The sequence below is a fragment of the Bufo gargarizans genome, chromosome 3 (genome assembly GCF_014858855.1).
Source record: "Bufo gargarizans isolate SCDJY-AF-19 chromosome 3, ASM1485885v1, whole genome shotgun sequence".
Classification (NCBI taxonomy): domain Eukaryota; kingdom Metazoa; phylum Chordata; class Amphibia; order Anura; family Bufonidae; genus Bufo; species Bufo gargarizans.
The window spans coordinates 212,665,605-212,683,403 of record NC_058082.1 but is presented as its reverse complement, the minus strand read 5'-3'; the positions used below and the strand labels follow the sequence as shown (position 1 = coordinate 212,683,403).

The following is a 17,799-nucleotide window of genomic DNA, read 5'->3' as shown; positions in this document are numbered from 1 at the left end:
AGAAGGCCCAAACAGGCCCGCAACTGTTCCCCGGAGCACCCCCTTGTGGCAATCTCCCTTGCCAAGGGGTAGATGTTCCGCAGTCTGGCGCTTTTTTGAAGAAAGTGCAGATGATAAAAGAATTGTCATTTGCAACCTGTGCCGTACCAAAATGAGCAGGGGTGTGAACACTAGCAACCTCACCACCACCAGCATGATCCGCCACATGGCATCAAAGCACCCTAATAGGTGGGCCAAACGGTTGCTTCCGCTACAGAAGGTAGTACCCATGGAAGTTTAATTCTATCTGTTCAGTGTGGATGGGTAGAAGAGGAGGAAGAGGATGAGGAGATTAACAGTCACCTTCCTGACGAGGACAGCAAAGTCTTGTCTGTTGAGACTCGGGCACACATGGCTGACTTTATGTTAGGCTGCCTTTCCCGTGACCCTCACGTTGTACGCATTTTGGCCAACACCGATTACTGGTTGTTTACCCTTCTCGACCCCCGCTACAAAAAGAACTTCTCATCTCTCATTTCTGTGGTGGAGAGGACGAGGGAAATGGTGCAATACCAGAAGGTCTTTGTGGAAAAATTGCTCCAAAAATTTATAGCTGACAATGCTCGCTGCAGAGTACATAGTTCCTTGGCCAACCGAGGAGGGGAGACGAGGGGAACACACAGCAGTTCCAACAGAGGCAGGGCAACACTCTTCAAGGCCTGGGACAGTTTTATGACACCCCACCAGCACCCTCAACCTAATGCGCTGCCTAGTGTCACAAGGAGGGAAACATTTTGGAAGATGGTGAAGGAGTACGTAGCAGACCGTGTCAGCTTGATCCCTGTGTGCTTTACAACTGTTGGGTGTCCAAGCTGGACACGTTGCACAAACTGGTGCTCTACGCCTTGGAGGTGCTGGCCTGCCCCGCCGCCAGCGTTTTGTCAGAGTGTGTATTTAGTGCTGCTGGGGGCATAATAACTGATAAGCTCATCTGCCTGTCAACTGAAAATGCTGACCAGTTGACTGTTATAAAAATGAAAAAGGCCTGGATTGCCCCTGACTTCTCTACTCCACCAGAGGAAAGCGGCTGAACATAAAGGCACTCTAAATGTGGTTTTTATGCTCAGCAACTGACCCTCATCCATAGGTTTTTGAGGGTCACCAGCAGGTTGTCAACCATAATGTTTTAGATGGTCAGCTCAGCAGCAGACCCTCACCCCTAAATTTTTAGATGGTCAGCTCAGCAGCAGGCCCTCGCTTACAAAATGTTTTAGATGGTCAGCTTGGCAGCAGGCCCTCGCCCACAAAATGTTTTAGATGATCAGCTCTGCAGCAGGCCCTTGCCCACAGAATTTTTTAGATGGTCAGCTCAGCAGCAGGCCCTCGCCCACAACTTTTTTTTAGATGCTCAGCTCGGCAGCAGGCCCTCACCCACAAAATGTTTTAGATGGTCAGCTCGGCAGCAGGCCCTCGCCCGTAATGTTTTAGATGGTCAGCTCGGCAGCAGGCCCTCACCCACAAAATGTTTTAGATGGTCAGCTCGGCAGCAGGCCTTCGCCCAAAATTTTTTTTAGATGGTCAGCTCGGCAGTAGGCCCTCGCCCACAAAATGTTTTAGATGATCAGCTCTGCAGCAGGCCCTTGCCCACAGAATTTTTTAGATGGTCAGCTCAGCAGCAGGCCCTCGCCCACAACTTTTTTTTAGATGGTCAGCTCGGCAGCAGGCCCTCATCCACAAAATGTTTTAGATGGTCAGCTCGGCAGCAGGCCCTCGCCCGTAATGTTTTAGATGGTCAGCTCGGCAGCAGGCCCTCACCCACAAAATGTTTTAGATGGTCAGCTCAGCAGCAGGCCTTCGCCCAAGAAAATTTTTTAGATGGTCAGCTCGGCAGTAGGCCCTCGCCCACAATTTTTTTTAGATGGTCAGCTGGGCAGCAGGCCCTCACCCCTAATGTTTAAGATGGTCAGCTCTGCAGCAGACCCTCACCCCTAATGTTTTAGATGGTCAGATCAGCAGCAGGCCCTCGCTCCTAATGTTTTAGAGGGTCACCAACAGGCCCTTGCTCCTAATGTTTTTAAGGGTCACCAGCGGGCCATCAATCATAATTTTTCAAGAGTGTGTATGATGCTCTTATTTTTGGCAGCCCTTTCCCTTAGTGCATAGGCTTTATGAGTGTAGGATTCCCACTACCTGAACAATTGTACCACAATGTGAATGAGGTGCTCCTTTATGTGATATACAGTTTGTATCGGAGTGCCTCTTCCTTGTAATTTCTGGCAGCACTTGCACTTGATATACAAGTAAATATACAGGAAAGAATGTTTCCTAACAATTTTCCCTCTAAAATCAATTTTATCTTCGATTTTGTGTGTATTATTGTCAGTCTGTAAAAGTGGCGTACTACTCGGACAACATCGTTCCCAGCAGCGACCTGGGAGTCCAATATACATCCAGACATCCTCCCCATGCTGTTCCCGAACCATTTCAGTGGTGTTTCTCTCAATTTCTGACCTTTTCATGTGAACCAGACACCCTCCCCTCTTCAGAGCAGGGGGTGCCTGGTTTAATGCTTGGGTTCTCCCACTGACTTTAATTGTGCTTGGGTGCTCTGTAGAGCACCTGAGCATCCCGAGGTGTTCTATTTGAGCACCCGAGCACTTTGGTGCTCGACCAACACTAATTCAGACCCTTTACGTAATTCTTAGTTGAAGCAACTTTGGCACCGATTACAGTCTGCAGTCTTCTTGGGTATGATGCCACAAAGTTTGCACACCTAGATTTGGGGATTTTCTGCCAGTCTTCTCTGAGAATCTTATCAGGTTGGTTACAGATCATCAGTGGACAGCCAGTTTCAGGTCTCTCCAGAGATGTTCGATTGGGTTCAAGTCATGGCTATGGCTGTGCCACTCAAGGACATTCACAGAGTTGTTCCTAAGTCACTCCTGTATTGTCTTGGTTGTGTGATGAGAGTCATTTTCTTGTTGGAAGGGTTTCATTAATAATATCTCTGTACTTTTCTCCATTCAGTTTTCCTAACCAGTCTCCCTGTTCCAGTCGCTGAAAAACACCCCCACAGCAGGATGCTGCCATCTCCATGCTTCACTGTAGGGATGTTATTGGGCAGGTTTCCTTCAGACATGATGCTTAGAAATTCGAATTGATTGTGTGACTGTGCCTCCATACAATCCTGTCTCTGAGCTCTACAGGCAGTTATTTCCTTCTCATGGCTTGGTTTTTGCTCTGATATGCATTGTCAGCTGTAAGACCTTATAGAGGCAGAGGTGTGTCTTACCAAATCATGTCCAATTGTAGTTTTTCCTTTTTAATAAATTTGCAACTATTTCTAAAATTCAGTTTTCACTTTCTCATTATGGGGCATTGAGTGCAGAAGGATGAAGGAAAACTTTGATTTTTAGGCTGGAACATATGTAAAAAAAAGAAAAGCGAAACCGTCTATAAAACTTTCTGAATGCCTTGTATTATATGCACCTAAATCCCTTTATCCTAATCAAAAGTTTGTGGGGGGAAAGAAGCAGAAAATATGATTAAAAAAGCAATCAGCATTCTTCAATCCTCCACTGGCCTCAGCCGTTATGGGCATCAGAGGTGCCAGTAAGTATGGTATATGAGTGCTCTCAGCCAGTAAACAAAGAGTCCAGTGCTGGATTCGAGGGGGGCTAAACAAGTTTTTTTTTGTTTGTTTGTTTTTTTACAGTACATTTTCTACTTCACTTTCTAACTATTGACCTACCAAATGCACATGCTTATTTAAACTTAGAAAATAATGAGAATAAAAACCATTAATAGTGTACAATGTGGGGATTACAGTCAGAACAAAAACTACTCTGTACATAAGGCTCCCATTCAAATGGGCTCGAACCATCCCTGCATTAGAGGAACAGGCATTAATCTGAATGACCGTTATGTAATAATACATTTTCTCTGCCAGGGAAATGTCTGGCTGGCTCTGGTTTACCCCAGCAAAATGAACTGTTTGTGTGAGTGCAGGAATCACAACCCGGGGTGGCATAAGGAGTGCACCTAGCCCTTCTACCGCCTGAGGCAAAAAGTAAATAGTCCCCCCCCCCCCCCCCCTACACGCACACACACACACACTGTCCGTATTGTAGATTTCCAATGTCCATGCTAGAAAATCCAGAGCAAATCCTTAATATGTTTTTGCTGAAAATCCGGCCTTAGATTTTACACTTTGAAAATGCACACACATTTGGCTGCTGATGCTTCTCCATGCTCTCCTCCATTACCCCTTTGAGTCTTTTAGGTGCTTAAGGACCTTTGATCATGTGACAAGCACAAATCTGATCCTCTACATAGGTTTCATAGCACTACGGAATATAGTGATGTATACGTATTATTGTGTATAGCAGTTTGTCAAGGTGTCTGCTGTGAATTGTGGCACAAAACCTGAGAAAGCCACAATGTACATTGAACCCTATAATTTAGCCTCCATCCCTGCACTGCCCTGAATACAGATATGTGATATAACTGTATTCAGGGCTGAGGCCCCCTCTCCCCAGTCCTAGTAGAAAGCTGCCTGAAGCCACCTTCTCAGTTTTCCTCATGAGCAGTGCGCCCTGGGTGGCATTCTAAAAGGGATTGTTTTTAATCTGACAACCCTTTGAATACTATACTGAGAAGACCATTAAACAACTCTTTGGAGTTGGACAGTTTATTTTGACTCCAGAATTCTACTAACTATATGAAAAATGAGAAATAGTCCAAAGAAAAATCATAAAAAAGTGCTATGTAAGGGGCGTAAACGTCCCTTGTAAGGTAAAAGAAGTTTTGAGACTGGCAATTGTCTTTTACATGTCATGCAAATATATTGTCTGCACATATGTGAACTGGGATGATGTGAATATCTGATATGTATTGACTGTACACCTTTAGCTTCTGGGTTGCTTGGGATTGTGGGCTGCAGTATTCAGCGGTGCCGCCATGCCCTGAGATGGTAGCTGGGTTTTCGGATAGAATGCGGCCATGAAAATATGATAGAAGGGGTAGAGAGGTGCTAATAAAAGTGAATGGTTTGGCGCCAAGGGGTTGAGTGTGGTTGGTCTTCGTAGGGTGCCTGGAAAACCTGTGATTGATCTCACTCTATGTAACTGTAAGGCCTAGGACACTGAGGTTTGTCAGTGAACTGGAGGGCAAGGCAGCTTGTTATATTCATTAATTGTATTTATTTATTTATGTAGCTTGCTTACATAGTGCCATAGTGTCATCCCCTACACTATCCCTTCTATCCCTTCTATATATCCTTTTTACTGAACTGTTTATTTAGATACTGCTTGGTAGTCAGTAGTAGTCAGTAGTAGTAGTCAGTTTGTGTATAAATGTGTAGTATTAATTTGTCACCACTAGATGGCTCCATAAACCAGAGGATATAAAGATATTTGTTGTCTAGGAAGTAAAGTAGACTATAGCTAAAGCCGTGTTGTGTGCAATGGTGCCCTGTACAGAGAGAGGATGATAACTAGGTAACTAGGCTGGAGACAAGGATCACTTCCCTAGAATATGTATATCTGCTCTTATTCTGTGTATATGAACACTGCATAGTACCAATTCTCTCGTCTTGTACACAAAATCAAGGCAATTAAACCAAATAGAAATAGGTCTAAATCCTATCGGGCTGCCTGCAGTGGCCACAAGGGGAGTTTACTGAATACAGTTTTAATCTTGAGTTTAATGTAGGAGCCTTAAATAAATAGCTCCCTCCAGTGGTGGCTATGAGCAGCCAGGTCTATGTAGGAAATATTGAGCTCTGTAGCATAAAAACAACGGTCCTGAAATAAGATATATTAAAGGGGTTATTCCATGATTGATGTACCATGATGATTTCTTCCTTACAAAGCAAGAACCAGCCCTGTATCTCACATGGATCCAGAATCCTCACATTCATTGCTTCAATTGCTCTGCTAGATTTATTTCAAGCTGGCAGTTCAGGGGTGTGCCCTTTCTCAGTGGGTGTATTATTTTTTAGGGGGTGTGTTCTTTCTCAGTGGGTGTATTCTTTTTCAGGGGCGTGTCCTTTCTCAGTGGGTGTATTCTTTTTCAGGGGGTGTGTCCTTTCTCAGTGGGTGTATTATTTTTCAGGGGGTGTGTTCTTTCTCCTGCAGCTCTCTCCTTGTAACTATTACAGCTTCTAAAAGTAGATACAGCTGGTGGTACTTGAAGCATGTCCAAGTTGGTTTGAATAATGTAGAATTTTAGTTTTCCGGACAACCCCTTTAAAAAAAACTAATCAGTACAGAACTTTGAACCTGCAGTGTTCAAATACATTAACTATTAGTCTGTTTCCACTCATTTACAAAGCTGTGTATAAGGCATTGCTTTACCATCTGTTTATTTCAGATTACATCTTGTAAGTGAAGATTAGAAAATGAAAGCCAGTCACGAAAAATATACCATAAATAAATAAATGTTGTCAATAACACATACCATTTTGATTGCTGTACACGACTAATACTAAAATATGTAATATATTTCTAGATGTTTCGAGTGGAAACAAACTTCGAATGATGCTTCAGAAAAGAGAAGGTAAGTCAATTTCCGCTTAAAATCCTAAACAGCTACTAGGATTGCACAACATAACTTCTAATGCTGACATAAAACTTTGGGGGACATTTATCAAGACCAGAAGCTTGAATCGACGCCAGCCAGGGGCTGATGTAGACTTGAGCTATGACCTATGTCAGATCTGGCGTAAGTTGTAGTAAATCCGGCAGGCCACGATAGGCTCTGTCCTCCTGCTAAGTCGCTCCCCTTATCTTGGCACTTGCCAAAATGTTGAGAAGCTTAAAAAAGAAAAATTATGGTGCAAATATTGTGTGCACCATAATTTGCTACTTTTTAATGCTACAATAATGGTAAATGCCCAACAGTAACATTTTGGCTGTTTAAAGAGGACATATCACCATTCCTGACATGCGTGTTTTAATAGCTTCATATATTCCCCATGTAATAACAATTCTGGAGCATCTAGTCTTATAACTATACGTTGTACCATTCCTTTATTATTTCAACTAGAAGTTATGAATGAATTGCTAGCAGTCTGCAGTAAGGGTACAGAGGGGAGGTAACCAGTTGGGGGGGGTGTACCTGCACAGTCTCACTTTATCCAATCAGTGCTGCCATTTTCAGACTCTGAAGGTACACACCCCCCCAACTGGTTACCACCCCTCTGTACCCTTACTGCAGCCTGCTGGCAATCAATTCATAACTTCTAGTAGAAATAATACAGGAGTGGCACAACATAGAGCCATAAGATTAGATATTCCAGAATTGTTACTACACGGGGGATGCATGAAGCTATTAAAACAGGCATGTCAGAAGTGGTGAAAGGTCCTCTTTAAAGACCTGACGTATATTTTAGTGAATGCTTATATTCCTCGTACAATAATGCTGAAGTTTCTTTTTTTAGAACTCTTTATTGAGCTATTCGGCTGTTATTGAACATATTTCACAAAGTGGACAGCAGCACTTCTTCAATAGACTGGTGCACGTCCCTTAGATCCCTCTGCCCCAGGAACTGTGAAAAGTTATCTAAAGAATAGAGACAGCACACCGGGGATTCAGCTATATATTAATTGTAGCATTTTATAATTTTACCATCATAGAAAATTTATGCAAAGTTTTTACTATTAAAACACCACTAAGAGTATGTATATGCGTACTGCCTGTAACAATGGGAATGTTGTAACGTCTAGTTGTCAATTTATTCATAAATCTCTAGGAGGAATAACAACAGAACGCCACAACTCGTTATAAGAAAAGATGCTCCAGAATAATTTCATGTTGAAGGTCCTCTTTAAAGGGGTTGTATTATTTAGTAAACCCACTTTCAGATACCATAGAGGGGAATTCTGAGTTAACAGAGGGGGTCCCATGTTCAGGAGCCTTATCTTACAAAGAGGTTTCGCTGAGCTCTCTGCACTGAGCTGCTTCATAGACCCTTCCAGCTGCTGCAAGTGATGGCTGTAGGTGTCTCCTGGTTGGATACAGCTGTCACTCAGAGAAGAGGGGCAGCCATGAAGCAGTCCAGTGCAGAGGGCACTTTACAGTGAAGTTCTGCCCTGGGCATTTGCAACAGCAGAATTTGAAATGTATTCACAATACTCCTGATGATTAAAGCTCCAAAAAGAGCTACATGTTCTGAAGTCCAAGGCAGCACCCAGGATAATTATTCCACCCCTTCCAAAGGACAGAAATTACAAAAGCAGCAAAGAAAGGGCTAACAAGCTACACCACCACCATCATATAATGAACACTGTGAAAATAACCAAGCAAAATAACCAACACAGATTTACAACTGCACCACAGATGTCTACTGCCGGCAAACAATGATTCTCTATGGGGAGGAGCAATGGCATTAGCATTGCTCCTGTGCTGTGTACATCCTTCTGTAGTGCCCAGACTGTAATAGTCCATAAAAGTTTTTGCGGAGGCCACAAAAGTCATCTGGCAGATGATTTGGAGACTAGCCCAGGAAGTAGCCGTAGATCTTGCAGAATTAGGTAAATCTTCTAATTTATAACATTCAGTTAATGTCCTAGATCCATCTAGCAATTGAGGAGTTACTTGCTGCCTGACCCCTTCAGGCGCCAAAGAATCGGATAAAAAGCTTTTCTGATAATGTACAGTCTTTAGTATTCTCTAGATAATTGCAGTCTGCCCTCTTAACGTCCTAGAAGTGCAATTTTTCTTTATCATTGCGAGTAGAGATGGCCGAAATCTGCAATCAAGATGGCGGCAGGCCGCCCTGTCGCGAGCAAATAAAGGAGGTAAGTATGATTTTTTAGTTTTTTTAGTTTTTTTTATACTATTTAAGATTAAATTGATTTGCTACCATGAAGCACGAGAAAATTCGGCTTTGCGGCAAATCAAATTTATCCTGAAATTCGGATCGAATTCCACTTGAATTGCAAGCTTTAGGGAAGTATTATCGCAATACAATATAGAAAATTTGCCTTACCTGTAATTTTACTTTCAATGAGCCCGAAGGCAGCACAGACTAGGATATTCTGTCCCCTTGTCTCCACCCTAGGACCAGCCCACCTAGAATACTAAAGTAAGACTTAGCATAATTACCGTACTTGCTGGTGCTATATAAACCCTCTCTCACAGCTCACTCATGTGCTAAAAAAAAGATGAATAGCTGCAATGTTATTGGGAAGGTAGGTATGTGCTGCCTTCAGACTTGAGAAAGGTAAAATTACAGGTAAGGCTCCTTTCACACTAGCGTTCGCTGGTCCGCTCGTGAGCTCCGTTTGAAGGAGCTCACAAGCGGACCCGAACGCCTCCGTCCAGCCCTGATGCAGTCTGAATGGAGCGGATCCGCTCAGACTGCATCAGTCTGGCGGCGTTCAGCCTCCGCTCCGCTCGCCTCCGCACGGACAGCTGAACGCTGCTTGCAGCGTTCGGGTGTCCGCCTGGCCGTGCGGATCCGTCCAGACTTACAATGTAAGTCAATGGGGACGGATCCGTTTGAAGATGCCACAATATGGCTCAATCTTCAGGCGGATCAGTCCCCCATTGACTTTACATTGAAAGTCTGGACGGATCCGTACGAGGCTATTTTCACACTTAGCTTTTATATGCTAAAATAATGCAGACGGATCCGTTCTGAACGGAGCCTCCGTCTGCATTATTATGATCGGATCCGTTCAGAACGGATCCGATCGAACGCTAGTGTGAAAGTAGCCTAAGACACATTTTCTATTTCCTTATCGTCCTCAGGCAGCACAGAGTAGGATATGAATAGCAGAAAAGAAAGGGAAGGTAAATTTTGCAGAATGACAATTAAGAGAAATATGGCCCTCTCTGCCCCAGGGGTGGAAGGTGAACGGGCAGAGAGGAAAAAGAGAGGACCCCTTCTACCCTATAATAGAAAGTGATTGGTTATTTGACCTTCAAAGAACGTAGATTCTATCCAAAGAAGAGACTGCAGGCAGACATTATCAAGTAAAGAATAGATCTTTGGTATCCCTTGCGGTAACTCCCAGAGTACATAAATCACTGCAAAAGGTGGTGCTTGCAGCCTTATCCCTTCTCCCACTACATGAGTGATCTCACTATGGAGGTATGGGAGCTGTGAGTTGGATCTTAGCACCTTTCAGACCGTGTTCACACACCATAGTGGTAGGACCCATGCCACACTGAGATACCTTGACGGTGGTGCAAAGGGGATCCGTTGTGTTCCTGACTAGAATACATTGGCTACAGTCTCAGTTTCTAACATCAGCCTAAAGGAATTAGCCAGTATTGTCAGTTTCATATCATTGTGGTGCACCGTTTGCAGTGATTTATGTGTAGGATGCCTTTGTGGTGCATGTGGTCCGCTGCCGACATCCTCCATTGTATGCATTTTTGCTGGGGATTGCCGCTAGCAACGGATCACATGCGGAGGAATTGCTCCCCCGGTTATAAACACACTACATTGTTTGGGGTTTTTTAGTATTTCCTCTCATTTAGGCCACTTTATTTTAGTGATTTAACTCCCAGAGTATTGGCATTTGGGGGAAAAAAACCTTACGTAATAATTGACAATTTCTATTCCACTATCCTAAATGCAGATGTAATGGGGAAAAAATTAACTTAAAATGAAAATCAATAGTGACCACTTGTAAGAGAATAAGGAAGACAAGGTTTCAGGTCTGAACCGTTTTTGGTGATGGGTGGCTGAACAGCCAGGCTGACATTTTATTGCAGACATAACATTTTTGGGTGATGACATAACTCCGTCTGGAAGCTCACTGACAAGAGCTGAAGTATCATCCAACAACAAAAGCAGAAAGAAAAAGTGTACAAGAAAAGGATAGATTGAATAGATCCTATTTAACAGTTTACAGAAGGAAAATGTAACCACAGACTAAGACGATTATTTTCAATTAGAAGAATACCACAGTCCATGACAGGCCTAACAGCATGTTTGCTTCTTCTCTAAGACCCTGAGGAGGAATAACAAGGAAAAGGTTGCTTCAACTCAAACTGCACAAACTACTATTTGGCTTTTGTAATGACCTCTAGCAAGGCGCTCCACCTTCAGCCACAACAAGGTCTGTTGTGGCTGAAGATTTTACTGAACCTGAAGATAGAAGGATCTTGTTGAAAATCCATGGTGTGCAATTCTTCAGCTGCTGAGCACAGAATCCAGGGTCAGGAATTACTGGACATGACTATGGCATACAAGATACCAGATGTCTGGGATACTCCCCATAGGCTGCAACTAAGATGAAGCTAGGAATATTTATCCTGAAGCAAACATGACGTTTAACATATCAGAGGCTAGGGCAGTGATGGCGAACCTATGGCACGGGTGCCAGAGGCGGCACTCAGAGCCCTCTCTGTGGGCACCCGCACTGTGAAAAAAGTCTATGGTGTACCAATATGCCTTAGACTTTTCCTGTTATTCATCAGCGCAGGGTGCACTATGAACAGCACAGGCAGGGCACTGAATGTAGGCAGGCTTTAATAGCTAAATAATAAAGTACATGGAATATATACTAGATTGAACTATACTATTCAGGTTAAATTGCCGTGTTGGCACTTTACGATAAATAAGTGGGTTTTGGGTTGCAGTTTGGGCACTCGACCTCTAAAAGGTTCGACATCACTGCGCTAGGGATACCCCCCATAGCGTGGCATGCACTTGATGACAGGGTCATGCCTGAAGCCAGCACAGCATGTTAAATTAGATGCCAGGGCTTCCCATTATGATGTGACATGCACTTGATGCCCCCCTCCCTCCATCCCCATGGCATATGAATCTTTACAACTCTATGGAAATGGATATGACACATCTTTCTCAGAGATTCCTCTTCTATGAATCAAAGATCATTTTTGTGGCTCAACAGAGAAGAAGAAATTAGCTCAGTCAGGGAAAAAAGGCGATAAGACATTCTTCAGATACATAAATGAAAAAAGGAAACTAAAACAAGGAATTACCAAATTAAAAACAAAAGAAGGAAGGTATATGGAAGAAGATAAAGAACTAGCTGACTGCCTCAATGAATACTTCTGTTCAGTTTTTACAAAGGAAAATGAAGGAGAAGGACCTCAGTTAGGAAAGAAGACTAATGAATCTTTTGACGCATGTGTCTTTACAGAGGAAGATGTTCTAAGTCAGCTGTCTAAAATCAATACAAATAAGTCACAGGGGCCTGATGGGATACACCCAAAGCTATTAAAAGAGCTCAGCGGTGAACTAGCAAAACCATTAACAGATTTATTTAACCAATCACTGGCAACAGGAGTCGTCCCAGAAGATTGGAAATTAGCAAATGTTGTGCCCATTCACAAGAAAGGTAGTAGGGAGGAATCGGGCAACTATAGGCCAGTAAGCCTGACATCAATAGTGGGGAAATTAATGGAAACCATACTTAAGGAGAGGATTGTGGAACATCTAAAATCCCATGGATTGAAAGATGAAAAACAGCATGGGTTTACTTCAGGGAGATCATGTCAAACTAATCTTATTGATTTTTTTGATTGGGTGACTAAAATAATAGATGGAGGAGGTGCAGTAGACATTGCTTATCTAGACTTTAGTAAGGCTTTTGATACGGTCCCACATAGAAGGCTTATCAATAAAGTGCAGTCTTTGGGCTTGGACTCCCATATTGTTGAATGGATAAGGCTACATGCAAACGACGGTATGTGTTTTGCGATCCGCAAAATGCGTATCCGCCAAAAAAACGGATGATGTTACGTATGGCATCCGTTTTTTTTTGCGGATCCATTGTAATAATGCCTATCCTTGTCCGCAAACTAGAAAAAAATAGGACATGCACTATTTTTTTTGCAGAGCAACGGGACGGGCATACTGATGCGGCCAGCACACGGTGTGCTGTCCGTGTTTTTTATGGATCCATTGAAATGAATGGGTCCGCATCCTATCCGCAAAAAAAACGGATCGGACACTGAAACAAAATACGGTCGTGTGCATGTAGCCTTAGGCAGTGGCTGAGGGACAGGCAACATAGGGTTGTAGTCAATGGAGTATATTCAGACCAGTGGGGTACCTCAGGGATCTGTTCTGGGACCCATATTGTTTAATATCTTTATCAGTGAAATTGCAGAAGGCCTCAATGGTAAGGTGTGTCTTTTTGCTGATGACACAAAGATTTATAACAGGGTTGATGTTCCTGGAGGGATACACCAAATGGAAAAGGACTTAGGAAAACTAGAGGAATGGTCAAAAATCTGGCAACTAAAATTTAATGTTGATAAGTGCAAGATAATGCACCTGGGACGTAAAAAAAAACCAAGAGCAGAATATAAAATCAGTGATGCAGTCCTAACCTCAGCATCTGAGGAAAGGGATTTAGGGATCATTATTCAGAAGACTTAAAGGTAGGCAGACAATGTCATAGAGCAGCAGGCGATGCTAGCAGGATGCTTGGGTGTATAGGGAGAGGAATTACCAGTAGAAAGAGGGAGGTGCTCATGCCGCTCTACAGAGCACTAGTGAGACCTCATTTGGAGTATTGTGCTCAGTACTGGAGACCATATCTCCAGAAGGATATTGATACTTTGGAGAGAGTTCAGAGAAGAGCTACTAAACTGGTACATGGATTGCAGGACAAAACTTACCAGGAAAGATTAAAGCATCTTAACATGTATAGCTTGGAAGAAAGACGAGACAGAGGGGATATGATAGAAACTTTTAAATACATAAAGGGAATCAACAAGGTAAAAGAGGAGAGAATATTTAAAAGAAGAAAAACTGCTACAAGAGGACATAGTTTTAAATTAGAGGGGCAAAGGTTTAAAAGTAATATCAGGAAGTATTACTTCACTGAGAGAGTAGTGGATGCATGGAATAGCCTTCCTGCAGAAGTGGTAGCTGCGAATACAGTGAAGGAGTTTAAGTATGCATGGGATAGGCATAAGGCCATCCTTCATATAAGATAGGGCCAGGGGCTATCCATAGTATTCAGTATATTGGGCAGACTAGATAGGCCAAATGGTTCTTATCTGCCGACACATTCTATGTTTCTATGTAACAGAAACAGGTTGAATATAGCAAACTTTAAGGTGTCATCTTCTGAGGACTCTCAAGATCCATCCACCTGACATAAATGCAAACCAAACTGATAGAACTTCTTCACTCTTCAAAACAGGATTATCAGAGAGAACTTGAATATGTCTCTCACAAGCAGTGGAGTCAGGACATAGAGATTCTTTGCACTACCTAGAGTTTATTGATGACTTGCACTGCAGATAACTGTCACAAGAAGAAATAGCAGGGGAAATCAGAGAAGTAATCTTTTTAGTAGTGTAGTGGTAGTAGACTCCATGTAAAGAACTGTGTTCCCAAGAAAGAAACCTCTACCTAAAAGGAGAAGCAGAGGAACCTGTACCCATGGCTACAAGACTGGTAAAATGTAGAAAGTACAACTGCACCACCTGTGTTAGACCAGTTTCTTCAATAGAAGCTCATCTGGAAAGTCATGTAATATCAGAACATAAACTGTTAATTCACAGACCAAGAAACCTAAGATCAATAGTGAGGATGAAAGGTTCAAAAACCCTAAAGCCTGTGCAATGAGCAGGATATGGGGTAACACTGATGCCACTTATGCAGTGGGCCAGAATAGGGGTGGATAATAGTCTATATTGTTTGTGACGCCAATTGCAGCGTGCGCAAGGTACTACCTCAGGGCCCTTCCAAGGTGTTATAACGCACTTCCCAGGTTAGGAATGCCAGAGTGGTGTAATGGCCTATAATGTCTTTATAGGGTGGTGGTAATTGTGTCAATGGTGTCTCCTACCTGGGTACGGTTGGACTTCTGGCTCCTGGCTCATTTGCAATAAACTTGAGTGTAGTGAAAGTAGGAGTAATAGAGGAATTTTGCAGCAAAAATAATGTCCAGACCTTCAGATGAAGTTCAAACTTTTCTTTACTGAAGATAACTTGTATCCAAGCAGTATACAGCTTTGGTCTCTGGTCCCAGCAGGTTTTAGCAACCCTTGACAGGAATAAATGCTTCTGCTTGATATATGAAGAGCTTGCAGGATAGGACATCTGCTTGGTAGCTCTGTAACTGTGGCAGGAATTAATCTTCTGCACTTTTCTGTACCTTCTGCTTTGTGGGGACAGACTAGCTGAGAAGGAATGGCTTCTCCTAGGTCTCTGGACTTAACTCACAGATGATTTCTCGGGGGATGCTTTCTTCCTGGAACTCTGGAGGTTGTCTGCTTTCTTCATCCAGCTGAGGCTGCAGTGCTCAGGCTGGGAATGTGATCAGGTCTCAGCCGAGACAAGATCCTAACTGTCTTCCCTATGCAGGGGATCTCCTGAACGCTATCACAAAGCCTTCCCCAACAAGGGGTGGCTGGCACACTGCCTCTAACTTCCTTCTCCACCCATGCTGCAGGATGTGGGAACAGTACATACCTCCACAGAGGGGGAGATAAGCGGGAATAATCCATTCTAGCCTAGATATACTAAATTAGGACTTGTACCTTACCAATGCATTGCTGCCACCTGCTGGTAAACCTGGAAAATTACAAGGAACAATTGTATTTAACATGGTTTTAGATGCACATTTGTGAAGACATAATATAAATGATATCTAATGACAATATACAGGTTCTTAACACATAGTAGCGGGGTGGAGGCATGTATTAACCCAACTCTGGGGTGTTATACCTGTATCAAACTGCCTGATTTTCACATGAACACTTGTTAGTGATCATCTTGTAGTGTAATACTAGCGCTGATTGCCTGATGCAATCGAGCAATCTGAATCTTTTGACATATTAGAAAATTATCGTTTGCTTGCAGAAGATTGTAGTGTCTAATAAAGATCTGCCCTTGGCAAACCACTATACAGCATGGAGACGAGCGATGGCATAGTGATCACTCCTCCCCATGCTGCGGAGGAGAACGCTGCATGTAATAGTAGTAGTCTCCTCCACTAGCGAGCAGGCGATTGCCAGGAGAGAAAGCCTCCCTCCTGACAATTGTCTGCCACATCAGGCTGTGTAATACTACGCAATGAAGAGAATAAGGAAGCAGGAAGATAGAAGCATAACGTGTCAGAATCCCCTGAAAGCGGGATGATAACAGATAACAATATATAGCCTTGAAAGACTCAATTGTCCAATGGCTGATAAAAAGAAAGCAAAAAGCTTGTAAGATCTACAAGCTTAGGAGACACCAACAGATCCTACAATCCTAACAGAGGTATCAGAAGAGACTGCGTGGTAAGATAATATAACTAGGGATTCCATGGGGAGCAAAACACATGATGTTAGAGAACCCCTTAAAGGGGTTGTCCAAGTTATTTTTATTGATGACCTTTCCTCAGGATAGGTAATCAATATCAGATCGGTGGGGGTCCGATACCCGGCACCCCCGCCGATCAGCTTGTTGAAGAGAAGGCACACAACAGCCTATTCTTCGTTGTTTATTTGCTCACTGTCAACACTGCAGTGGTGAGCAGGTGTAATTACAAGAAGCCGCCCCAATCACTTCAATGGGACAGCTCCTTCCTATTCAAGTGCAGGTAAACAATGAATAGAAGGCAGCGCTGTAGGGTTTCATTTTACTAAACATGTGATTTGCTTATGCCCCGAGTCTCAGTGATGTAAAAGATATATATGCCAAATTTCAAGAAGATTGGATAATATTTAGGGGTTGCACACATTGATCACTTTTATTACTACTCTCACTTTTGTACCTAGGAGATTGGTCTAAAAATTACTTCAGTTTCAGGATCCCAGGGGCTCTGCATCATGCAAGGTGGATGGTAAAGGCAATATATGCACTTAAAATTGTCCTTTTCACTAAACAGTTTAATATTCCTCAACCAGAGCTGAAAGGAATGAAACGGGTTGCACATTTTGTCAGCCTCATATGTTCGCTTTTTGCACCAGGCACTTGTAAGTCGATGGGCTCCAAAGAATGATTTGGATATTCAACAGCTTCTGAGCAGTTACCCATACTACCTATTAATCTTAGTGTCTAGTTTTAATATTATTTTAAACTTGAGATTTCTAGTTTTCCCATATAAAGTAATTATATTGAAAAATCAGATTTTTTGCCTAATTTTACCAAACTGATGAAAGTGTGCAACCCCTAAATATTATCCAATCTTCTTAAAATTTGGCATATATATCTTTTACAAAGTTTGCAAAAGTCTACATTTTATTTTTTTCCATTACAAAATGAAACACCCTACAGCGCTGGCACGGCGCACCTTCTCTTCAACCAGCTGAGCAGCGGGAGTGCCAGGTGTCGGTCCCCCGCCGACCTGATATTGATGACCTATCCTGAGGACAGGTCATCAGTAAAAATAACTTGGACAACCCCTTTAAGGTTAAGAATCTGCCTGATGTCAGTCTTGAGCGCAAGTAACAGAAGTTGGGGACAATCAAGGCAAGAAATGTCATAAATGGCAGAGAAACTCCTGGCAAACCAAACATGGATCTTGAAGAAACTCCCAAGACATGAAACAAACCTGATGGCAGTAAGGTCTGCAAAATCAGTGCAAGAAATCTAATACTGCCAGGGACACAGCCAATGAAGTGTAATATACTTATGGACCCATGTGGCTTGCAATATACTAAATGCCAGGGACACCTCAGTGACATGGATTATACTTAATGCCATGGAAAGTGCCATGGTGTGCAAGTTATTTTAGTCTGTAGTTGCAGTGAACTAACCCATTACATGGTTAGTATTTGCCGCATGAAACTAAACTTACTGCAGGAACAATACACATTACCTGGTCTGTAATAGTGTGCCTCCCTCCCGCCCCTCGCAGCTGACCTGAAGTTCGTTCTGCGTTAAAT

At 42.9% G+C, this 17,799-nt stretch overlaps 1 protein-coding gene across 1 annotated transcript in view; it reads left to right on the top strand.

Annotated features, from left to right (window-relative positions):
- ECRG4 (ECRG4 augurin precursor) overlaps positions 1–17,799 on the top strand; it is a 60,787-nt gene that overhangs the window by 37,218 nt on the left and 5,770 nt on the right. Inside the window, exon 3 of the mRNA XM_044288137.1 lies at positions 6,490–6,537. Coding sequence (XP_044144072.1) covers positions 6,490–6,537 — 48 coding nt within the window. The remainder of the gene's footprint in view (positions 1–6,489; positions 6,538–17,799) is intronic.